Raw genomic sequence first — 23,812 nt, forward strand, 5'->3', positions numbered from 1 at the left:
ACCTTAACCTTAACATGCCACAGAACTGACGTTAAAGTATTTAAATGTTAACGTTAAAACTATACAACAATAAAACAAAGTATAGGATCACAAGTTATATAGTTAGCATTAACACTAGAAAGTGGAGAATTTAATATTGTTCCTGAATGAAATGAGAAAGATAGGCAAGATTTTGACAAACTTGAAGACTCTTCCAATCTTCGAGTAACTCAAGCGATTTTGTTCCATTAGCGACGGTTCTATCAGCCATAAAACCATTTAGTCATGGGGCATTTCAGCTGCAAAGCATGCTTTGCCTTTTTGAGGATAGCCGGTATAATTTCCATTGGTTTGATAAATATGTTTGTTAAAAGTATTAAATAATACTAAATGGACGCCAGTTCCTCATAAAAGGGATTTGTAAAGCACTCCGAGACAAATTTGTAATTTGTGAAATTGGGCTATACAAATAAACTGAATTGAATTGAATTTAAAACCCAAGAAATAATGCAGTCAAGACCAACAGCCGCATGAGCGTTGAACTTTTGGAGTAACAAGTACTTTGACCTGCCCGATGCTCAGGAGAGGTGTGGCAACATTTGACTGTTTGTGAGTACCATCCTTCTCAGGTGGAGTAGAAGGGGACCATACTGAAGCTACATGCATTACACACTCACTCTCGCTCTCATCAGTGAAGCCAATGCAGAAGTGCCTTAAACTTGAGAGTCAGTAAAGGTGTAACATAGAGTCAAATAGACAATAAAGCCATAAATGCTTTAATGCGTACCTTGTGATGGACATGTTGCTACCACTGCGTTGTCTAACCTGGGAGTTGTCCGAGTTTATATTTTACAACTTTAAGTTAATTTTAACAAATGTCTTATTCAGCGTTCAGAGGTATCAGCTTCATTCTCTCTTGTCACTGTGGTTGCAAAAAATAACAAGATAGCAATGGTAAAAAAACAAGATACAATATTAATCCACTAAAACAACTGTACGCCGGTTTTAAGCATGAAAAGAACGAGTGGGCTTGTGGTTGTTGACACACACACAGGGTTTGAAAAGTCAATAAACAGGGATATACAAAAACATTGTTGGTTAGCAGGGGTTTATATGGGATTCAAACACCAACCATGTGTTACACATCAAACCAAACACAGATGCACACATACAATATTACGAAAGCAGTGATAATTTTATTTTATATGCATGGATAAAACAAAGCAAATTAACAAAAAATTTAAACTGTCACACACTAAGCAAATACACTGAGTATTGAATAGGTTCAAGTTATTATCATGTGCAGTATTAATTTCTTTAGTTAATATGTAGTACTTGATGGATGACTATATATTTTTCTTGTTTTCTGTGAACTATATGGACTATCAAAATGCATTTCCCTACAAATACAATCATACACCAAAAAGAACACATGCAAATATACATTGTAAAACATTAAGAAACAGAAACAAAAATCTGAATGACAGAAGACAAATTCCCTGCAAAGGCCGCGCTCTTCGGTCGGATGGAGTGATTGCCCTACACGTAGTCCCGGCCCGGCTGGCCTGCAGAGCTGGACGGTGGGTGGCGGGGGGATTTCCCTGAGCCCTTGCTTGAGCAGTTGCAGCAGAGGAAGCTCCCTCCAATGATGGTGAGAAAGGCCGCTCCCCATCCAACAAACAAGGCACTTCCGAATTCATATCTGTGAAATATTCACACGTCACACTGATACTTACGCTTAAAAATGTGGAATAGTTATCAAGTCTAAATACAAGCTGGATATGTCATATTCAGTTGGTATGATTTACAGCAGTAGTAGTAGTGAACCACTCAAACATGAAACAAATAGCCTATGCTTGAAAATAAAAAGAACAATTAAACATTTTGGGAGATCTGCTCATTTGCCTTTATTGCTGAGAGTTAGGTGAAAAGATTGATACCTCTCATGTGTGCACGTTAAATATGAAGCTACTGCCAGCAGCCAGTCAGCCTAGCTTAGCACAAAGACTGGAAACAGGGAACAGAGGTAGGTTGTTGTTTCACTTGGGGTCTCTGCTGGTTTAGAGACTTCTCTATAATGACTTCAGATCAGCTGTTTCCAATTATTTCAGTTCTTATGCTAAACTAACCAACTGCTGGTTGGAGCTCCATATTTAAAGTAGTATTTTCCAAATTATCCAGTATAACCATGTATATTTAGTACTTTACTTAAAGGCTACAATTATTAGGTACTTGTAGCCTGCTGTATTTGAGTGTTTCAATGTTATTGTACTTTCTATGCTCACTTGGACTCCACTTTTTTACTTTTTACTGCACTACATTTATGTGACACATAATTACCAATTAGTTTGCGGATTAAGATTGTGCAAACAATATATACAGTCCATGAACACAGTCCATGAACACAATCCATGAACAAAAAAGGTGTGCTAAGTTAAAGTGTCCAATAGTATATAAAATAGTTACTGCCGAGAAAGAGATTCTACTTTTGATACTTGAAGAACATTTGATTGATATTACTTTTGTACTTTTACTTGAGAAACATCTTGAGGGACGGACTTTTACTTGTATGAATCTGTACAGTATTGGTACTGAAGTGAAAACGTTTACACCACTGAAAATATAAAACTATGTGTGTAATACTAACAGATTATGTGGCTGGCAGGAGAACAACAGCACAATCAAATGTCCGTCCTCTTTGTCATTACACACAGACACAGTGATGCCCAATAATTACTGTGAATTCCTGACTGAAGGTGCAGAGAAGGATGACCTCACTTAGAATTCGTCGGAGTGAATGGGTTGTAGAAGTCCTGGGCTATTCTGTGGCCATACCAAGATGTTCCCACCAGAGCGAGCAGACCTGAAAACCATCAACGGAGACTGTCATCTGTCATGGTTCAACATTTCTATTCACCTCAAGCCAAATTATCTAAAAGATCTGTTGCCATACAGTCGTCAAAGCAAAACACACAGAAGTGTGGTGCAACATCTTTACGGCAGAAAATATCCCTCCAAGCAAGATGGTGCTCAAGCAGTGTGTGTGTGTGTGTGTGTGTGTGTGTGTGCATTGTCTTTGCTTGTGTGTGCATGTCTGAAGTGAAGGGAGTCTGACCAGCGATGATGAAGATAACCCCTCCGGCTAGAGCCACTTTGTCCTTCAGCTCCGGTTGATCCGCCATGCAGGTGGTGCACCTCATGCCCACCATGTTCACCAATATAGAAAGCAAGCACAGCATGATGGAGCATATCATCAGCCCACGTGTGCCCAGGACCATCCCTGGAAACAAAGACACACAATCATAGATTTGAGCAGGTTTCATGCAATTTCCCAGCTTTTTAAATAATTTCTCCCTGGATCATCGATATTCTTACTTCAAATACATAATAATTGCAAACAGGGATAACTTGTGACTACTTTATAGTCCTAATCTTGAATAAAAGCTTAAACAAAACCTAAGCTTCATAAATCTCATTGTTCTTCTTTTTTACAGGAACAAAACAGGCGGGAGTGCAGAAGACATGAGTCACATCCAGCTCAGGTGTACTCGAAGCATTCCTATCTGATGAAGCACATATCAACCTTTAATCATATGGAAATTAGAAATCCATTTACAAAGTCCACAGTTATATTTTAAATCCAACACATCCATAACTTATATCCCTCTTAAATTGATTGAAAAGAATACTTGTTTGAAGCATCCAGCTGCTGGTATTTGAGGGGCATGTCTCAGCATGCAAGTCATTTTTAGGGAGCTTTGAATGACCACAGGATTCAAACATTCCTTGTTTTTACAGCATACAGGCTAACACATCTTACTTTTAGACCTTTCCTAAATTCATAATTTCAATTTCATAATTGAAACAGTGCTTCATTATCAGATTTCTCATTTTCTTCCCACACCCATATTTTTGTAGAAGAAGAAATTATGATGAAGAGAAATGATTTAGGACACAATATACTGTCGTTGTTATACGCTCACTGGGCTGTACCTGATAATCTGATCAGTGGTACTTATGTAAATATGTAAAACAACATTACCTGGTAGTTGTAGAAGTGAATCATACACTTTACACTGCACCTGACCCGTGCTCTGTGACACACAGCTCTTCCACAGCCCTTCGTACATTGCCTGAGCTGTGATGATGTTGTCTCCTGCGTACGACGAAGCTTTCCATTCCACCATGGCTGTGGATGCTATCGTGCCAATGAGGCCCAGGAAGGCCAACGTGAACCCGAGAAGCTGTATACCTGCATTGGCCATTGTTTGATTTCAGAAAATAGAACAGGTGAACGATGAAAGTGGAGAAAAAGATTTTAAAGTTCCTAAATTGTTCTTGGTGTAGTTCCCAGAGGCGTGGGGTGGTGGGTCTGATCCTCAACAGGGTTGGATGCCTGTGCATCCTCAGGGAACATCACAGAGGAGTAGGAGGATCCAGGAATGTCAAACGCCAACTTCATAGTTAGGAAGAGCAGGATGACACCTAGTGGAGGTGATGGTCTCCTGCAACAGCTCAAACCTCACAGGTTTCAAAAGCCATTTAAAACTTGTGTAATGGATCATGTTAAATGCTCAAGCTCTTCAATTGATGCCTCTCTGGGAAAGTGTTATTACTGTATGTGAGTCTGCACTGTTGTTTTAGCCAGAGTCTCTCATTTAAAGAACGATGTGTCTTCCAAGAGGTCCAGGTTTAATGAATAGACCTATTAGGCGTCCTACTGTTTGTAAAAGTAGTTATTTCCGATGGACAAAAAATAATTACCACCGCATTTCCTATCTATTTAACCTTATTTTGGTTAATAGTGACACATCTCTGACAAACTAATTGTAATAAAAAAGACAGAAGACTTACTCGCTCAAAAGACAATGTTTTTTACATGTTGTTTATTAATATTGAAGAATCTAATACATGTTTACTATGTTCTGCTCTGTGAGTTGTTGGAATAAAAGAGCGTCCCCTTTTTCTGAGAGCAAATGAGACATGTCAGGAGCTGGCCGCTGACCAAAGGTTTCTGTCTTGCTTCATGCGTGTCGTTTGCACTGTGTGTCAGCTGGTCTGTGGGTGGAAATGGGACATCTGTTTCCACAGAGGGATCCCTGGTACACAGGTATGTTGGATCTCATTCTTTTTTTCATTAGAAAGATACTCATTCTTCTCTCCTTGGAACAAACAGCCGTTATACTTTTATTCTGCTCTTTAGCAACATCGGCTTTAGTTTCCTGATAATTCAAAGAAACTTTCCTCATGTTTTGACAGTGGAAAATGGACAAAGAACTGGGCCGGATTCTGTTCCTGGTGCTGCTTCTCTGTCGCAGAGGCAACACACAGTCACAAACCTTGTGTCCGTACCGCTGCCTCTGTTTCACTTCAGTCCAAATCCTGTGTTCTGATGAGCGGATGATATCTCTACCCAGGAACATGTCCAGGCAGGTCAAGGACTTTATCCTGGTCAATTCAGCCGTATCGTACCTGTTCTCCCCCACGTTAGAGGAGAGCCCCCAACTCACAAAGCTTATCTTCCTAAATAATGCACTACGAAGTGTTCACGCTCAGGCGTTTGAGCATCTGACGGAGCTGCAGGAGCTGGAGATCAGTGGGAACCCCTGGCTGGCGCACTTATATTTGGGGACTTTCTCAAAGCAGGACAACTTGACTAAACTGTTGCTTAACTTCAACGGGTTCAAGACGGTGCTTCCTGGCATGTTTGATTCTCTTAAACAGCTCGAAACTCTGCAGATGAAGGGAAACATCATATCAGATCTGCCTACATTCCTTTTCCTGAACCTTCAGAATCTGCGTGTCCTGGATTTGTCGCAAAATAAGCTTGGTCTGGCGAGATTGGAGATCCTGAAGATGAAGAACAACCTCATCAGCAATCTGACATCTAACCTGTTCCACAATATTTCTCAGCTGATTGAGCTGCACTTTGAGGGTAATAAGATATCAGAACTCGCTGACGATATCTTCTTTGTGTTAACCAAACTGAAGGTGCTGAACCTCCGTGGAAACCTTCTTACAACGTTCAGCGATAAAGTGTTTGGATTCGAGACAACACATTTGATGGAGCTGAATCTAAAAGGGAACAGATTGACTGAGCTGTCCTCTCTAGGAAGTTTGACGTCTATAACCGACCTTATCTTGTCCTCTAACCATCTCTCCCACCTTCCTGAGGACGTTTTTATAAATGTTACAGCCCTGGAGAATCTTGATCTGTCTGAAAACCAGCTCACCCGGCTGCCTGAGATGATATTTCATGATCTAGCTCGCATCAAAGCAATCAATCTAAACAAGAACAACCTGAGCAATGTTGATGGCAAACTGTTTGAGGACCAGCTTCTCCTTCAGCAGCTCTACCTGTCTGACAACCAGCTGGGAACTCTCCCACAGGGTCTTTTCGACCCGTTTGTCATCCAGCACACAGTGAGACTGCACGGGAACCCCTGGAAGTGTGACTGCCGCATGTCGTACCTGCACGACTGGGTGCTGACGAACAGCAGAGATGTAGAGATGCTCGACAGGGTGGTCTGCGCGAGCCCCGGCTATTTGGGGAGACGGGCAGTCGTCTCAATCGACAAGGAGCAGCTGGTGTGTCCGGTGTCGAGAGACGACGTGCCTGATCTCAGGGGCTGTAGCCTTCAAGCTGTCGGTGACACTGTAATCATCAACTGTAAAATGGATAAATGTTCTCCTCTGACAGTGAAGGTGCAGTTTCAGGAGGATGACGGCAGCATTAAGGAGCATATTTTGAGAAATGAGCCGAAATGCCGTAATGAGACAATAACCGAGATCCCTGTTTAGGAGTTTTTATTCTTCTTCAGACTTTGTTCTCTGTGCATTCAGCGGTTTTTCATACAAAGAGTCACATATATGTCACGGTCAATACTCTAAACAGACATATAACTCACCACCTGATGTGCATGCTGCTGAATGATAAGCGGGGTGGATGAACCTTTTTCTTGTAAAGTTCAAAGTTCAACCCACTGCTTATTAAGATCACTGCTAAAAGGAACTTTGAGTAATCCTCTGCTGACATGTTGAATCTCAGTAGATGCTTGTGGATCCATTGTTTACGTACACTGGCATTGTCAAACCGAACATCATCAGAACAAGTACAGACTATTTAGGAGTGTTTTAAAACAGCTGCTTTAAGGTCAATAAAATGGATTATTTGCTTCTAAAATCGATTTGTTTGAATTTAAAATGTAAAAAGGCAGGAAACATGGTGGAGGAAGTAGTGATGATTCAGATCCTTCTCCTAAAGATCCCATGTTGTCGAACGTGAGATGTGCACTTCTTCTTTCAATATAAAGCAGGTCTTTGTGCTATATAAATACTGTATCACGTATCAAGACATTTAATCCACAAAAATATGCACAGAGTCCATAATCAGGAACTGTGCTTTTAAACTATAAGCCGGACCTGCACAAGGTTGTGATGTCACAACTTCACAGTCACCGGTGAACGTGTCGCTAAACTCTATTTACAAATCACCCCCAGGAAGGAGACGTCTGTAAATCAGCGGATTTTGTTGTTGTTGCTGAATCCACTTCACAGTAGCAACACTTGAATAGTCCTTATTTAAATCATGAAGTCCTACAAGTTGTAAAATGCACTAGTAGCTGAGTTCAGAATTATTTTCCTTCTTCCTTTCATGTGAATGAGCCGGACAACGAGGCTGGACCAAGTGCTTACTTACTGACGTCCCCTGTTAACTGGTTGAGTGTGAGAGGCTGTAAATACAGATGGGACAGCACTTTGCCGCAACATAACACATGCCAATGTAAACAAATCATGATTGACAATTGTAGGTATTTATGCATTTTTTACTCTTTGATTTCAACGTCTTCCAGTCTCTTTCCTCACGAGATCAGAGGTAATTTAAAGTATTCACTCGTTTTTGCCAAAATTGTAAAAAATATAATAAAAACAACAATAACAAAATAAAATGTATGATGAATAAATCTAGTCCACTGGTAACCCCATGTTTAATGTCACATTGCTATGAATTGAGGGGAATTCCCTCAGGTAAAGTCTGCAAAAATAGAAAGGGGTCTGCAGAAATGAAAATGTGAACACAGCAAAAACACAGATGCTGAAGAACAAAATCTAAGACTGGGCCAGAAAGACAAAAAACATGTGGGTTTTTTTTTACATTGAAACACTTAATTAAATACACATAAGAACCCCGAAAAGAGCATGATGTATCTTAACTACAGTTGTATATTCCACAATGTAAAAATCTTGAAATTCATGTCAAAATGTGCAGAAGTATCATCAGCAAAACGGCATTTGTATGTATTTGGTCAAGGTGAAGCTAACATTGACTATTGTATATACCGTTGTTGGGTAGTTTTACACATAGTATTACATAAAATGAGCTCAACATTGCTTTTTTAGGTAAAATCATAAACTATAAAGAAACCTACAGGTGCAGTGCAATGTGCAAAATATACAATATCGTCATCTGTAGGAGAAGCATGAAGTAGTATAAAAACTAATTTTACATGTTACTAAAAATTGGACTTGGTACACGTATATATATATATATATAGATATTTATATTGTTTGTCAGGATTGTGCACATGAACCATCTTGTTATAGAGGTTTCAAAGGTTGATCAAGACCCTGTGGTCACTCTCCTGCTCCTGGACACTGGGAGGGATGATGAAGAGGGAGGGAGGAGGGAAGCCCAGGCACAGCAAGGCTCACAGATGGCTACACCTTGAATACAGCACTCTAACAGGGTTAATAAGGGTCAAAGGCCAGGGGGTCGATTGGGTCCCCCGTCCGAGTTGAATGACATCACAATTCCCATGACAAAAAGAGGTGGCTGTCTTACTCCCAAAGTTTGGAGTGATGGCATTAAATTGGAGGTAATCCACACTTGAGCAAAACTCTGGTATGAACAGAACATTTAACCTGCAAAGCTCGGGGTTGTTAGCTAATAAGCAACAGGACATGTGGAAGTCTTTAAAGGCATATCTTTATTCAGTGAGAGTGGCAGAGTTTATATTGATCATTTAGAGTGGCTTAAAGAAAAGTAACAGCATCACAGTCTAAACAAACCACATTCTCCTCCACAAAATACTGATGGTATCAACACAAATAATTATCATCTTGCTCTCAGCTCTACTTCGCATTTTGGCTTCGCTTACTCTTTGTTTGTTTGTTACGGTCCACAGCTTTACTATTTTGGTTCACTTTCATCATTGCTCTCGTCAATTCTTTTCCAGGCACACACGGCTTTCATTAAAAAAACATTCTGACAAAACCACTGAACACCACCTGCCCAGCGCCAGACAAGCAGACGAGGTCAGCAAATGCCTGGAGAACAAATCGGAGCATTTTTGTTTCAGTTTTTCTGTCAAGAGTTGGCGGGGGAGTGACTCCTATACTCAGATTTATCGGGTCAACCAAAACATTGATTCCACATGAATTCGGTGTTTCTGCATGATTGGCTCTCCATATGCGTAACACTTTAGCCATATCAACTTCACGAGGTGATTTAAATGGTCAATGTTGTGCTTCTACCTTGCTGTGCTGCCCATCGGGGGCCAAAAATAAACTAATGTAGCTTCAAGAAAAAACTTTTCTGGAGTTTATGATAATATTGCATTCAGGATATTCTGTATCATAAGTTGCATAATATTCGGTATATATTCAAAACGTGTGCCATGTTTTTAGCTGCACAGTTTACATATTTGATAGTTATTTAGCCCAAACTGTGGTTGATATATTTGCCTTTTTTTTAAAGAATGTAACATCGCCAGTATAATTTAAACTTGTGTTCTGCGTGTTTGAGCAATGACTTGTCACAACATATATTTGTAGAACTTAAACTACTATTAGGTACAGCATAGATTTAGAGGTTAATAGAGATATCTTCAAAACCAGAACACTTGTCAGCATCCATCACTGCCAATTAATCTCAGGCCCTTGCAAACTCACCGCAGCAGGGCCCGAGTGGCGCCCTGAGGCACCCCTGACCCCCACGGTTAGATCCCATCTCTCTGTCCTGCTTAGTGGGCAGTTAGCGGCGGACACCACGCTGCATACAGCACCTCTTTAGATGGGACAGGAAAGAAACAGAGGGGTGGAGACATTATGTGGTGAGACGCACAATGTCCAAAAAACACAAAGCACTGGGGGGTTTCCCACAGAGTTTAGGCCGGCCTGTGAGGAGGGAGGTGGCGAGGGTTGGCCAGAGTCCTCGGGACAAAGAGTAAAGGTCATCTCAGACTCAATGCCTGGGCCAAGAATTCAAGAGGAGAGTTTTTTGATCTGAAAATGTGAACTAATTTCAGATCAGGTGTATCATCAATATTATCATTAATAATTTCATACAGAATGAAAAACTCGGTGCATAAGTCTTAATCATAGATGTCAAATTAATAGACTTTGATGGACCATGTATCTCTACTTTGATTATGAGGTTCATTGTTTCGGAGGGGTTTTAACATATTTCTAAATGAGCCCAGCCATCCATGAAATGATAACCATGCACCAGTATGAGGGCAGGTGTCTATTAGATTATCTCGCTCTCAGCCTATGAGATTGTGATACACATCCTCCATGACACAATGACCTAAACACCATTTTGCACACTCAGAATGGGAGCCTTGCTTACAAACAAGGGTCAATATTTACCCCTCAGTGCACCCAGGCCCCTGGGTGGAGGATAAATTGGTGTTGCTGACCAAATTAAGAACAGCTGACCTGATGTGGGTGTTAAGTGGAAGCAGAGATGTTACCAGAATGGTAATCTTTTGCATGATATGCTGGCTTTTGTCTTGTCCATTCTTATTGGAGGACAACAAGATGCTATAAGCTCCTTATCATCATATTACAATTATGGAGGATGAATCAGAAACGATGCCCTACAGACCTTGCTCTTATACGCCTATACTTGCTTTGTTTCCAGCTCTTCAGATAGAGATGTTTTATTATGCATGCATGCAGTTTGAATTGAAGGGTCACTGCCAGACCTAGCAGTGTGTTGCTGCAAAACAATTAAAAAATACCTCCCACACTCCAACTACCAGCAGCAGAAGTACTCTCTGAAGAGGCCATTGTTTCACGAGGGAACGACATTAAAGTGTTGCTTGAGTGCTCTTAAAAAATGATGGTTTTGCAAAAGCCCTGCTGAGCATCATTCGTTTCACATATCATGAATACAGTTCCATGAGGTCCAAAACGTGTCATGTCCTGGTTACAAGTTTAGAGAAAACAGCCATGACTTGTTTACATTTAAAAATGAAGTGTCAAAACTGGGCATCGTCTTTAGTGCTTCACAGAACCGTGAACTGAACCCACTACTTCTGGCCCACATTCTGCAGCTGGAAGTGGTTGAGGTGGTTAAGAAGACATTCTTATATTCTGGCAACTTGGAAGTTAAAGTTATCTGCCAAGTGCTTTGTTCTGATCTATAACGCATCGACAAATGATGTATTATACATTTATAAAACTATTAGTTACAACTTATATACTTAAATAAACAAACACAAATAGGACAGATACTATTGCAAACACACACTCTAATGGGGCGGACATGCAAGAGGAAACACTCACACAGACACACAACACCAAAACTGCTTACAAGATTGTTCGACTATTTGGCATTGATTTATTTTGCTTCATTTCTATCATTAATCAAAGCATTTTTTCCTCTTCCAACCAAGTCCTGTTGCTTGTTTCTATTATTGCTGCTGCAAGAAATGCCTCAAATACTTGTCTTTCTTCCTCTCTGAATGTCATTGTATCTTAATAGTTGGAAAATAAATAAATAAATACATTTGTGGAAGAAGGTGCCCCTGACATTTCTGTCCGTTGTGATAATACTGAACTCACCAACGTAGCTGCTGAGTGACATTGTTATAATAAAGTTGGCTCAAACGAGGCAAGAAGCACAAGTTAAACTGTGCAACCGGATCATCGGACAAGTTATAAACATGCCAAAACCATGTTGCCAAATTATTATTTTTGCGTTCAATTCATCTCATTTTAAAGAGGCAGACAGAAAACACAGGAAGAGTGAAAGGAGACGTCATGCAGCAGAGGTTGGATTCAAACTGAAGGCATCGATGTTTAAACTATGGTAAATTCTTAATTTGAAAACCAGTAAATTGGTCTGAACATTTTATCATTTGCTTTTGTTTTCCCTTCCAAAGAAGTTTGGCTTACTTGGAAGGGTTGTCTCAAACCTACGATCCTGTAACTGTGTTTGTGTTTCTTGCCGCACTGGATTTAATTTCAGGAATGTGTCCGATGAACATTGTAAGTACAAGATTATTATGACTTATAACACGAAAGAACGCATTTTCAACAGTTTAAGTATTAAACTACAATTATCTTTTCGGCTTCCCTTTATTCCTTGTGAACTCTGTCAGGTTGGCTCACGCCTCACACATGGCTTGTCAGTCTTGCCAGGCCCAAAAGTCAAGGCAGAAATTGGAGCATTTGTGTTATGGGATGTCTCACTTCGATGGGACCCATGCAGTGAAGATGTGTCTTTATGGTCTTCTTCATTGGCCTTCGTTGGCAAAGAAAACAAGAGCTCCACTCCGTCTCCTTTGAAGATGTGATGCTTGTGATGCAGAACCAAAGTTACTTTGTTTTAATAGTCACACCCTTATCACTGTGTGGCTCCAACGTGATAAATGTTCCACTTATTGTCTCACGCTGACACTAAATTCCCCCCCCGGAAGCTACGTATGTTGTTGAGATTTTCAAAAACAACCAGCTAAATCAAAAAGGGATGAATTGGAGTGAAGGGACAAAGAGCATTGTTCATTCACTATTGATATCGACTGCATAATCTATTCATTAGCATTGATGTGAACCACCGCTGACGACTCCGACCCCCATCAAACACCATAACAACCCTAAGAACAATATACCCCAATCCACCCACAGAGGCGGAGGCAGTGAGGGTTTCCGGTGAGTGTCGGGGGAAACCGTCTCCACAAGCAGGGGACCTGTCACTGTCACTTTGTTTGTGAGGGCAGGCCATCAATCATGCAGCACGGCGGACCTGCTTCACATGAACCGTTCTCTAGGTTTGGGAGAATACTGCATCAAACAGGGTTTTAATGAGACAGGGGCAGGGAGAGGGGAGAACAAGCAGCGACGCAAAAGATGGGAAGAGGGGACCAACAGTGATAAACAGCACACATGGGCCGTCATCTATTGAAGCTCCTCCATCCAAACCACTCCAGGTTCTCCGTCATATAGGTAAGGAGAGGAGCAACCTGTCAGAACTTCACTGCTCCTCTTATCTGAACAGCCCGGCCTAAGGAGTTCTCAAAAAGCCTTTAAGACCAGGACCTTTGAGAGGGGGTAACAATAAGCCTTCTTTAGCACGGTGGAAGTGACAGCATGGTCCCCCCCCCCCCCTTACAGCCATTAAACCTCTTCCTGGATAAACAAGGGGAAGGCCCTTTATGAAGATGGAGAGGCTCACAAAGAGAGGAGCCATTGAGCCACTGAGGGGCCCGTCTTTGTTTTTGTGTTCAGGGTCTTCTCAAAGGATACTCGGATAGAAGGGGGAGCTCTTATTTTTGTCTTTTAGTCCTCCTTACTGCCAGTCTTCTCTTTGCTGTGCCAAAACAAAGATGTAAACTTAATTGACTGTATCATTTGCACAATGTGAGGAGTTTTCACAGCTGTTAGAGTGCCCGACTGAGGATTTGATTCACACTTACATGGCTCCTTATGTTGAAATGCGGAATTCTAAATTATTTTCAATATTTGCTCCTTGCCACATATTAACAATATTTACACATATAGGCGCAGAATATTGTACACCTGTTTCTCAGTTTTTTGAGATACAAGAACTGGTTATTCCTGCATTTATTTCTGTTATGACCCTTAAATTCCTTGAATTTTCAATCAGGGACAACCCAATGATTATAGATGGTGTGTGTTTGATGGTGATGGGCTGCCAGGTCTGTTGATGGGTTGCAAGATGTAGGGCGACATGCTGTTGGAGCTGCGCTGTCTTTGGAGTGTGAATGAAGGCCACCTGTGACCTGTGGTCACGCTCTGTCTGTGGCCTGCTGTGTGGGCACCACGCTCAGGACACACGCTGCGGATGTCAGCTCCTCAACTGTCCACTGAATGGACCATGATAGCTCTGCAGGTCTGCTGCTGTTAAGCTAGTGTGTACGCAAACACTTATTGCATCACATGAGATTTCCTGTCAGCTTTAAGAAAATGTTAAATCGTTCTATAAATATCAGTTATCGCTCTTCTGGTGGCAGATAATGCAGCGGAGAGTAACAACACACGTATTCCTTGAATAATCTCAGGAATTGATTTAGTCCGGTCTTCATTTAGCCATGTCTTTAACTTTATAATCATGTCCTAATATATTTCAGCATGATTTAAAATATGGCCAGAGCTCAGACTGCATAGACAATGCACACCTCCTGTTTCCTGTTTATTTACCTCATGGTATTTACTTTCATTTTAAATGGCTGCTGTCCATTACATTAAATTACATGTCATCTAGCAGACGCTTTTATCCAAAGCGACTTGCAATAAGTGCATCAACCATGAGTACAAACTCAGAACAACAAGAGTCAAGAAAGTAACATTTCTTCAAGAAAGACAAACTACTAAAATACTACAAGTAATACTATAAGTAGGTGCCATTCAAGTGCCACTGAAGTGCTAATCTGTTTTTATTCAAGGTACAGTCAGAAAAGATGTGTTTTTAGTTTCCGGTGGAAGATGTAAAGACTCTCTGCCGTCCTGATGTCAGTGTGGAGCTCGTTGCACGACTGAGGAGCCAGGACAGGACGGTGTGTTAATAGAAAAGATGTTTACAGGTTTGAGGTAAAGTCAAAGTGTAACCTATATAGCATTTCAAAGGTAGCACAGGCTCCGCCTCTAAATGAGTGGACATTGGCATGACAACCTGATGGGGTTATTGAGGGAGGAGAAACGACACAGACGACATAGCAGCAAGTATTGCATCATAGAAATATTTTATTTATCTAAAAAAATACAGTGCTTTTCAAGGATTTTCCTGACCTGCTGGGCAAATGTGTCGTATCAAAAACAGGGAAAGTCTCAGCGAGCAAGAGACCAGGAATATCTCCTAATGTCCATACAAAAACACAAACATATGTGTAAACATCCTTTTGAAGTAGGTTTTGAAAACATTTACAAAATGTACAAAAATATGTTTTCGTGTTGATAGTCCTTTTCCTCCAAAAAAAAATCAGTTGAGCTGAATTCCTACCATGGTCTCCACACAGAGTCTAAAGCGCCCTGAGGTGCAACAGGTGACATGTGATGGCTGTTTTGTGCTCCAAGAGGCATAAGAGCCACGCTGGAAACAAGGAAAGCGAACTGTCCATCTCGTGTTGGCAGCACCTGGAAGCCCCCGTACAGCTTGATCGCTTCAGGGGACGCGTGCATCGATGAGACGCTTTTGGAAGGCATCTGAGGAGCGGAGGCCGCTGTAATCTGTGGACTTGTCTGTCCGAGTCCCAGTGCAACTGGGTGAGGTGTGTAGAAGTTCACAGCGTTGATCTGGGTCACGCAGGAGGCCAGGTGGCTGAGGAGATGAGTCCTCACCTCTGTGTTCACCCCTTCACTTGTGGAGAGGAAACGGGTGACTTCTCCTACACACTCGCTGAACCCGGCTCTGTATTTACCCAGAACGGATGGGTCTGTGTTCACAGCAGCTGGAGCAAAATACAAATATACACACATTAATACACACATTTATTGTATGAGTATGTGCTCCACTGTGAAGCAAATAGTAAGAGATGGGTCCCAAAAATAATATTATTAAATAATTGGCAAATTAGCCAACTTTAATAATCCAAAAAAATATATATACCGTTCAAAAGTTTGGGGTCACTTAGAAATGTCTTTATTTTTCAAAGAAAAGCACTGTTTTTTCAATAAAGATAACATTAATAAAAAATACACACTATACATTGTTAATGTGGTAAATGACTATTCGAGGTGAAACGTCTGGCTTCTAATGAAATATCTCCATAGGTGTAGAGAGGCCCATTTCCATCAACTATCACTCCAGTGTTCTAATGGTACATTGTGTTTGCTAATCGCCTTAGAAGACTAATATCTGATTAGAAAACCCTTGCGCAATTATGTTAGCACAGCTGAAAACAGTTATGCTGGTGATATAAGCTAATACAACTGGCCTTCCTTTGAGCTTGAAGTTTGAAGAACAAAATTAATACTTCAAATATTAATCATTATTTCTAACCTTGTCAATGTCTTGACTTTATGTTCTATTCAATTTTCAATTCATTTGATAAATAAAAGTGAGTTTTCATGGAAGACACAAAATTGTCTGGATGACCCCAAACTTTTGAACGGTAGTGTATATATATATATATATATATATATATATATATATATATATATATTCTAGTGATTCAGCTGGGGCTAAGTGAACTCAAGTCTTAAGGGCAAGCACATAGCTGCGCGTGAGCCATACATCTTTAGAGACCATGGGAACATGTTTACCATCTAAAGTTAGACATCCAAGAATTACGCGCGCGCACATCAACATCAGTCCAGAAACGGTACGTACTCGTCATCTGAAGTCGCTGCAAGTTCCGGAGGTGCTTCACAGTCATCTCAAGGATATCCGCCTTCTCCAGTTTGGAGTGTCTGGAGCTCTAAACGGACGGAAGTGACGATTAGACGCTGAATCCTCCTATCAATCTATCTTAATGTTGGAATGAAGATGTAGTGTTAAGATCCTTACATCTTTCTTGAGTGCGTCCAGGATGAGAGTCTTCAGCTGGCTCAGACTCTCATTGATGCGCGCACGTCTCCGCTTTTCCATGATTGGTTTGGAGGACTTGAAATAGAAAATAAAAACATTTCATATGCCAGTTTCTTTTTTTAAACAATAGCTGTGAAACAGAAAAACATCAGCAAAACAAACTGTTAGCCTACCTTTCTGCTCTCTGTGAGACTCCGGGGTTTTTCGGGTGTGGAGTCTCCACTTGCCGGCGTGGTAGCCGCGGCGGCGGGAGAGACTCTCTCTAAAGTACCCGCTGGCATCTTCAGGCTTACAAATGAAACTCGTCCAAACTATTGATCAATACCAGAAAGATGCGCAGCAACACAAGGTCCGTCCCGTGGAGCGAGTCCCTCTTACACCACAGAGCAGTTTACTGATGACAAATGTCACAAGTGACTTCTGTCTGCTCGCCAAACTGACACCCAGTCCGCTCCTGTTTCCAGCGCCTGGGGTTTATTTATAGAGTCCCTGAGCCTGCACGCGAGCGGCTCGTGTGAGAGTTCCCCGAGTTCCATCATTCTGTCCAATGGGCGCGCGGGACACGGTGCCGGGGAGGCGGCGGGCTCGTGCGCCAAGGCGTTCCCATTGGCTACCTGTCAGGATGCTGAGAGACTATTCACAAAGACGAGCTCCTCGGTTTATGGATGAAACTGTTTCTCCTGCAGCGACTCAGGGGTGTTAACTGTTAAATGAGCTGCCTCGTGTTATTGTTGTAGATATAAGTGGATTTATTTAATCTGTTCATAATGCCATGGCGAAAAACAAATATGCTTGTTTGCTCAACTGTTTTGCTTGAATAAAAAATAAAAGTTGCACAGCAGTTGCAACAACAGATTAAACTGTAATTAATGTTAAATACATTCATCGATTTCGTAGTTTAATCTGTTTTATTAATAAATGTGTTCATGCATTAGTTGTCTAAATGGATGTTTGTCAGATATAAATTGTTAGTTTTTGCATCATGTTGGTTATCTATACAAAAAGTTAAACAAGTTTGAACTGTTTTACTCCAAATTATACTCATCACAAATTCTTTATCATTTGGCACGTTTTGTTTTTCAAATAAACAAATACAGAAGCTGTTCTATGGCTGTCCTCGCACTTTTATTTAGAGTTCATGAAAGTTGACTGCATTTTTTTGTAAGATACCAACCAAACATCCCAAAAGTAAAACCAGCTTGATAAATATTGAGTTCAATTTATTAGTATGTGCTTTAACAGCCTGAAATTTCAGTCATGCAAAAAAAGCAGCTTCTGCAACAGGATCCTTTATTTATTTATTTAATTTAAAAAGCTGTCCAGAGAACTTATTTACTTCCAATTGTACAGGTTCTTTGTGCGTATGTCTCTTTTAAGTTAACACACTCACACACAAACACACTTTTTCGGGGGTCATCGAGTGCTCCAGGCTTTGAGGTGAAGACCTCATCCTCCGACACACTCCAGGCCTGATGTCCATTGAAGTAGAAGATCTCTGACACACTCAACTGTCCTCTCGCTGCAGTGAACTCTGACACCTCTGGTCTGCTAGCGCAGGTTCAGGGCAGGACACATTAGGATATATACTGCAACCAATCGGAAGACTGATAATAACAATATAATAATAACAAGTTATTGATATATGATATGGCAATTCCAAAATATGTTAGGCATTAATTTGATGAAAAACTCCAAACATGAATTGTCGTTTGTAAAGTTGTTTATTCTTTTGTCCATAAATGACGAAATTACTATTTATGTCAATAATTGTACTGCTTAATTCCAACTTCAAGGACGTTGATTACAATACGAATACAAATAGTGTTTCTCTGGGATAGAGTTCAGATTTAGGGCCTAAATTATATTGTCTATGTATCAAATATGAAACTGTTGTTATTATTATTATTATTATTATTAAATAGATAAATGGGCCACTATTTCAACTTAGATGTTTATTTAGATTCAAATTAGTTCAACACTAGTTACATTACAAAAACATCTATTACTTTGGATTGTGCTGTTTGGAAATAGTTACATGTCACAATCTTCACAGATATTATTAACAGTATATCTGCACATAAAGCACTTGTTTTACTGTAGATTCCTTCTCTTTTGCCAGACTAAATGCACAAATAAACCCATTTTATTGTCTAATGTATGTATAGAAAATGTATATTTATTTGTTCATTTGCAAGATGGTTACAAAAAGAATACTGAGAATTCAATTATTTTCAGATTTTTTAGATAACGGTGAGGGAAAAGGTATTTTTTCCTTTTAAATCTTTATTTGCTCAATATTTTTGATTTATAAAGAATCTACTACAAAATAATTATTCTCTGTAGTAGGAGGAGAACTGAATGTAAAAACTCAACTTTTGCTCCATGTTCACTGATATCTTTATTGACAGGCATCTCTAGCTCTCCAGGTTTATCATCAGATGTCTTTATCCTCCCTGATGGACTTCAAACGCTCTCCTTAAAGCACCTAAATCCTCAGAGGTGAAATGACCCCAAAAGCCAGGTCAGTGTTTGCATCCACAGTTTCTTCTGTGTGGGAGTGACGACTTCAAGCATCACTGGCTCCTTTACCCGAGTCAATATAAAATGAAGTTTGGTGAAATCAAGTCGAACTCCCAGTCGCAAAGGGTTTTATCTGTTATAAAACAAAAGATAAGTGGATCAGTGTTGATGTTTTCTTAGCTAAAATAACTCATTCAGGATAAGAGGACTGTTGCTCTCGTTGATAATAGAACATAAAGACAGACGTGTTGTTTAGGTTAAACTCATAAGACAGAAAATAGCTTATTAAATGTACCAAGTAAAGCAGGAAACCATGCAGGAAGCAACATGTAGTGAAAAAGTGACGGCGTGCTTTCTCTGGCCAACTGCTCTCGTAAAATGAATCCTCTCACTGGATGTTTTAACAGCAGATGAGAGGGTTTCTGGAGAAGAGGCCACACAACAATAAATTACATCTTATCAGTCCTGTTTTCAGGGAGCCTGCTGCTCTGCCACAAATAACCCTTTATTGTGCGAATGGTGATGTGGACATGAAGTTTATAGCGGAGCCCTGATGTGTATCAGTGTGGGAACCCTGGGGTGGGAGGCTCCAGGGAGCCAAGAAAGGGTGAGGAAGCTATCAAGGTCAACATGTGACTGATAACCACAAGTTCAGGGAAACGGGAGCAGAAAGATTAACATACTTTGGGGTTTTAACCATAATATGCAGGACAGAGTCCTTCCTTTGACTTTCATCCTAACAAGATACTCAGAAAATAATAGGCCTATTCTCATGTCCTTAATCTATTTAACTAATTAAATAATATTATGTTTTTTTTATTTGTATCATCTTTATGAGACAACATGAGACAATAGCTGAATCATCTGTAGCATGAGCAGTGTTCTACATGTCATCAGTATAATGTCATTTTATTGTGGATACAAATAGGTTTCATACCTTGGAATTACTTCTCGTGTTGTGGAGAACATTTTAGTCAAAAAGTAGATTTGAAAAAATATATCAAAGTAGATCAAATTTGATAAACCTCTCTGCGGTCTCCACACAGTTGCCCCCCTCCTGTCACTGTCCACCTGGTCTGAACTCTGTGGGCCCCGCATGCTTTCTCCTACACCAAGCCACCACCGCCATGTGGGCAGTGAAATGACCATCCTCGTCTTCAAATACTGCGAAGGTTTTCCTTTCAACTGCTGGTATGAAAACATTTGAGGCCAGGAGGGCACAGACAGAGGGGATCACTTAAACATCTCATCCAGCGCTCCGCTCGCTCTCCGTTCCTTCTTCTCCCTTTGAATTCCCCCTTAAAGAGGGGAGGGGGGCCCTCCCATAGCAACTCCCAGCCCCCGGCTCTGCCTGCCTTTTGTCCCCCTCCCCAACAGCAGTTTCTGCTCCAGAAGCCTTAGACAAGGCCTCCATTAATTGCGAGCCTGTGTGGAATACACGTGGGACAATTGGCCCAACAGAGTGTCCGGCCCCCAGACAAGGCTGGAAACAAGTGGTACAGGAATCCGGCAGAATAGACTCGTCCTGGCTGATGTCACTGAATACATTTACCTACCTCAGAGCACATTCACTCTGAGCTTTGTTTTATTTGGACAAAAAAAAAAAAAAGGGAAGGGGGAGGTAGCAGTATCAATAGAGAAGAGGAGCTGAGGGGGGGGGGGGGGCTCAAGGATGGGAAATAACTGGTCGTCATGGCGACGCGCTGAATCAAAAATATGGTCGTATTTAGCGGAGGCAGAGATGTAAAAAGGGTAGAGGGCATTAGATTAAACCCTGCGTGAGATAAGAAAAGGCTGAAAACAGAGGTTTAGTTTTTTCGGGCGTATTCAGCCCTGTTTATACGGCAATAAAGAGCGAATAAAGGAGCGGGAGATTAGGAGACTGATCTAGGCTCATGTTTGTCAACAACAACCTGAGTAGTTTCAAGTCAGCTTATTCCAAGTCAGTACACCAGCAGAGAGGATGCTGAGCTGTGGCAAGGGAAGATGCGGAGGAGAAGGGGACCATAGCAACTGGTATTTCAGCACAACAACCTGCCATCTGTCACCTAGCGTGGTGGGTTCTTCCTTTAAAAGATGCCAGCATTTACATCTCCAACTTGGAGGCAAAGGCAATGAGACTGAAGTCTTATTGAACTCTAGGTCTCCCCCTTTGAAAAGAGAAACCAGTCATCGCCTTATCCCTCATCAAATTGAAAAACGCTTTTTGAGATTCTAAGAGAGGCCTCACATTTAATTTTTAAAACCCAGACATGAAAGTGTTCCCAAACCACATTCCGTGGTGGAGAAGTCTTTAAAGGACTAGTTAACATGTAGATTATATGCATGTCAGTGCATTGTCAAAGTATCTAAGCGTATTTACATGTTAATATGTTCAGGGATACTATCGTCTTGAAAAGGTGTTGGGGGGAGGTTGGTTAACTGTGTATTTTCCCTCTGTGAACCATGGGAATGTGATTTCTTTGTGCCATGAGGGTTCAAACACATTCCTGTAAGGCCATGGATTTTATGAGCATATATTCATTGCATTAAAACAACCTGTTAATCTGGGCTATAAAGCGAAGCTCTTGTCCAAAAATATACTGTATAATTAACTAAGCTTACAGCTTAAATTATTCTTTTAGTCTTTCTGACGGATCAAAAACGTAGAGTTGGTTGTTTTATACCAGCACCGAGCAGAAGCGCGTCAACACGAGCCCTGCTGATGCACTGCCATGTGGCGTTCATCCTGATCCAAGATTAGTCCATATCCACGAGTGTGTTTGTATTAGGATTTATGAATGTGAAGATGGCCCATTCTTACCACTCAAGATGACTCACAAGACCAGCGTTTTGGCCACTTACGCTGTGAAAGCAGCCTGGGGGATGGCCTTTCAGCACTCGAGGACCTCTGGCTGAGTCCCCTTCACACGGGAGATCAGCCTCACTTGGGAAAAAGTCGCTGGTCTTTACAGGGGGAGCTGTCCTGAGGGATGGCGCGCTCCTTGTCCCAGGGCCTCCCTTCTTCACCTGCCGGCTTAGTGCTCATCACTTATGCACATAATCCCTGGTTAGTGCATGTGATCCACCGGCCCAGGCCCGGGCCCCCGAGCCTCCCCTGCTCACATGCTTGCTGGGTGGCTCCTGGGTGGCCATGGCAACTCTCATCTTCTCATGACAGTTAGGCTTCAGTCGTGGCTCTAAGTCCCTCTTCAGTCTCTGTGCGCCTTTTTCCGTCCACTGCTCTCTGTCTCCTAAAGCCCTCCTCTGTGTGTGTGTGTTGCTCCATCTATGGCTCTCTGTGTGTCTTTTCTCCCAGTGTGGCTGTTCCCATGCGGCGGCCCAGCTGAGTCTGAGAAAGAGGCGATAACTCAGCAACAGTGTGACACTTTTAGGGGCCACAGAAGTGCATTAATGCTATTCTAGTTTAAATTTAAACTACATATTGTGGACCAAATGAAGGCCTGACCTCATTTCTATTGCAAGTCTGATCTGTAAACTGAGATTGTAAGATACACTTGTGCACTTCTTTTCAATGTGGTCACTGCAGGCCTCTGAGTGCAGATCATCTTACGTCAGCGCAACCCCGCAGCCTCGACCATTAGTTTGTTTAAAGTGCTGGATATCGCACGGGCCCTCGGGGGAGAGCGGGAGAGGCAACCCAAGCAATGTTGTGTGGCCCCACACTAACAAGTGTCACAGTGATCCGGACCGGTCCTCCCCCTGTGTGAACGCCATGTGAGAGGCGGCTCCATCCATGCCCCTGCCACCTCCACACAAGGCCCTCCATTGACTTCTAACCTGTTGAGGGACCACGGGGGACAAAGAGCTGCGGGGTGGGGCCCGTCCCTCCAACAAGCCTGTGAACAAACGTTAACACGGCTGCATCTGTCCACCCCCTGAATCACCGAATTTATTGACCAACCACAGAGCCCATTCAGGCCTGGAAGAACTGATAAAGGAAGGGGACAGGGACGCCATGAAGGGCCGGAGAAGGAGCCCATGCTTACGGGACAGGAGGGAGGAGAAGGCCTTTGTGGCCGTCTGGTAGGTCACAGACCTTTTACCAGACGTGGTCGCCTTTGTGTCATCTGTAAAATGAAGCCAACCGTAAGTGAGCATCAGGTTGGCCTTGTGTCACGACTATAAATCAAAAGGGGGGCCTTATGAGTGTCCAACTACTTTCAGAGAAGATGCAGCAGATTGACATCTGCTCGCAGACTTTATGAAGAATAAGTGAACGCATGGGTTGTTTGACTCATTGAGAAAGAACCTGAGATGATTTTGTTGCACAAAAGTGTGTAACAGTGACCGTTACTCGACAAGTGATTCTAAGCAGGCCTGATCGCTTAGCGGGGACTCACACGGGTAAAAGAGAAAGGAGATGAAGTCCAACATTTTTGAAATAGCGCACGTCTGAGCGCAAGCTTGAGAAAATCTTTTTGAGCGAGTTTCTGGCTGTGAGGAAGAAAGGCTGTGTGTTTTAGCTTCTTTATGTCTCTCCATCTGTTGCTCCGCCGATACAAAAGGAATACAGCAGAGAGTACACAGAAACCCATC

At 41.6% G+C, this 23,812-nt stretch overlaps 3 protein-coding genes across 3 annotated transcripts; 1 reads left to right on the top strand and 2 right to left on the bottom strand.

Annotated features, from left to right (window-relative positions):
* Positions 1 to 1,070: 1,070 nt before the first annotated feature.
* cldn1 (claudin 1) lies at positions 1,071 to 4,933 on the bottom strand. The gene is made up of 4 exons (XM_056421636.1): positions 4,022 to 4,933; positions 3,095 to 3,259; positions 2,758 to 2,842; positions 1,071 to 1,681 (listed from the first exon to the last, which is right to left on the bottom strand). The coding sequence occupies exons 1-4, from the start codon at positions 4,242 to 4,244 to the stop codon at positions 1,519 to 1,521; spliced, it is 636 nt and encodes a 211-aa protein (XP_056277611.1). The 5' UTR covers positions 4,245 to 4,933; the 3' UTR covers positions 1,071 to 1,518.
* A 61-nt stretch (positions 4,934 to 4,994) lies between these two features.
* Positions 4,995 to 7,160, top strand: zgc:153913 (carboxypeptidase N subunit 2). The gene is made up of 2 exons (XM_056421628.1): positions 4,995 to 5,089; positions 5,239 to 7,160. The coding sequence occupies exons 1-2, from the start codon at positions 5,006 to 5,008 to the stop codon at positions 6,778 to 6,780; spliced, it is 1,626 nt and encodes a 541-aa protein (XP_056277603.1). The 5' UTR covers positions 4,995 to 5,005; the 3' UTR covers positions 6,781 to 7,160.
* A 7,787-nt stretch (positions 7,161 to 14,947) lies between these two features.
* On the bottom strand, positions 14,948 to 17,796 carry LOC130198460 (transcription factor HES-1-B-like). The gene is made up of 4 exons (XM_056421634.1): positions 16,927 to 17,796; positions 16,733 to 16,828; positions 16,556 to 16,643; positions 14,948 to 15,674 (listed from the first exon to the last, which is right to left on the bottom strand). Exons 1-4 carry the CDS (start codon positions 17,032 to 17,034, stop codon positions 15,223 to 15,225), a joined length of 744 nt encoding a protein of 247 aa, XP_056277609.1. The 5' UTR covers positions 17,035 to 17,796; the 3' UTR covers positions 14,948 to 15,222.
* Positions 17,797 to 23,812: the final 6,016 nt, after the last annotated feature.

The sequence above is a fragment of the Pseudoliparis swirei genome, chromosome 8, assembly GCF_029220125.1.
Source record: "Pseudoliparis swirei isolate HS2019 ecotype Mariana Trench chromosome 8, NWPU_hadal_v1, whole genome shotgun sequence".
Taxonomy (NCBI): Eukaryota; Metazoa; Chordata; class Actinopteri; order Perciformes; family Liparidae; genus Pseudoliparis; species Pseudoliparis swirei.

Bases quoted from the DNA above. Each gene is read 5' to 3' on its own strand.
- cldn1 (XM_056421636.1), bottom strand. From the start codon at position 4,244: ATGGCCAATGCAGGTATACAGCTTCTCGGGTTCACGTTGGCCTTCCTG. The intron at 3,260-4,021 runs GTAATGTTGTTT...CTTTGTTTCCAG, and splicing joins TTCACTTCTACAACTACCAG to GGATGGTCCTGGGCACACGT. The intron at 1,682-2,757 runs GTGAGGTCATCC...AATATTTCACAG, and splicing joins TTCACTCCGACGAATTCTAA to ATATGAATTCGGAAGTGCCT.
- zgc:153913 (XM_056421628.1), top strand. From the start codon at position 5,006: ATGCGTGTCGTTTGCACTGTGTGTCAGCTGGTCTGTGGGTGGAAATGG. The intron at 5,090-5,238 runs GTATGTTGGATC...ATGTTTTGACAG, and splicing joins GAGGGATCCCTGGTACACAG to TGGAAAATGGACAAAGAACT.
- LOC130198460 (XM_056421634.1), bottom strand. From the start codon at position 17,034: ATGCCAGCGGGTACTTTAGAGAGAGTCTCTCCCGCCGCCGCGGCTACC. The intron at 16,829-16,926 runs GTAGGCTAACAG...TTCTATTTCAAG, and splicing joins GTCTCACAGAGAGCAGAAAG to TCCTCCAAACCAATCATGGA. The intron at 16,644-16,732 runs GTAAGGATCTTA...CCGTCCGTTTAG, and splicing joins TGGACGCACTCAAGAAAGAT to AGCTCCAGACACTCCAAACT.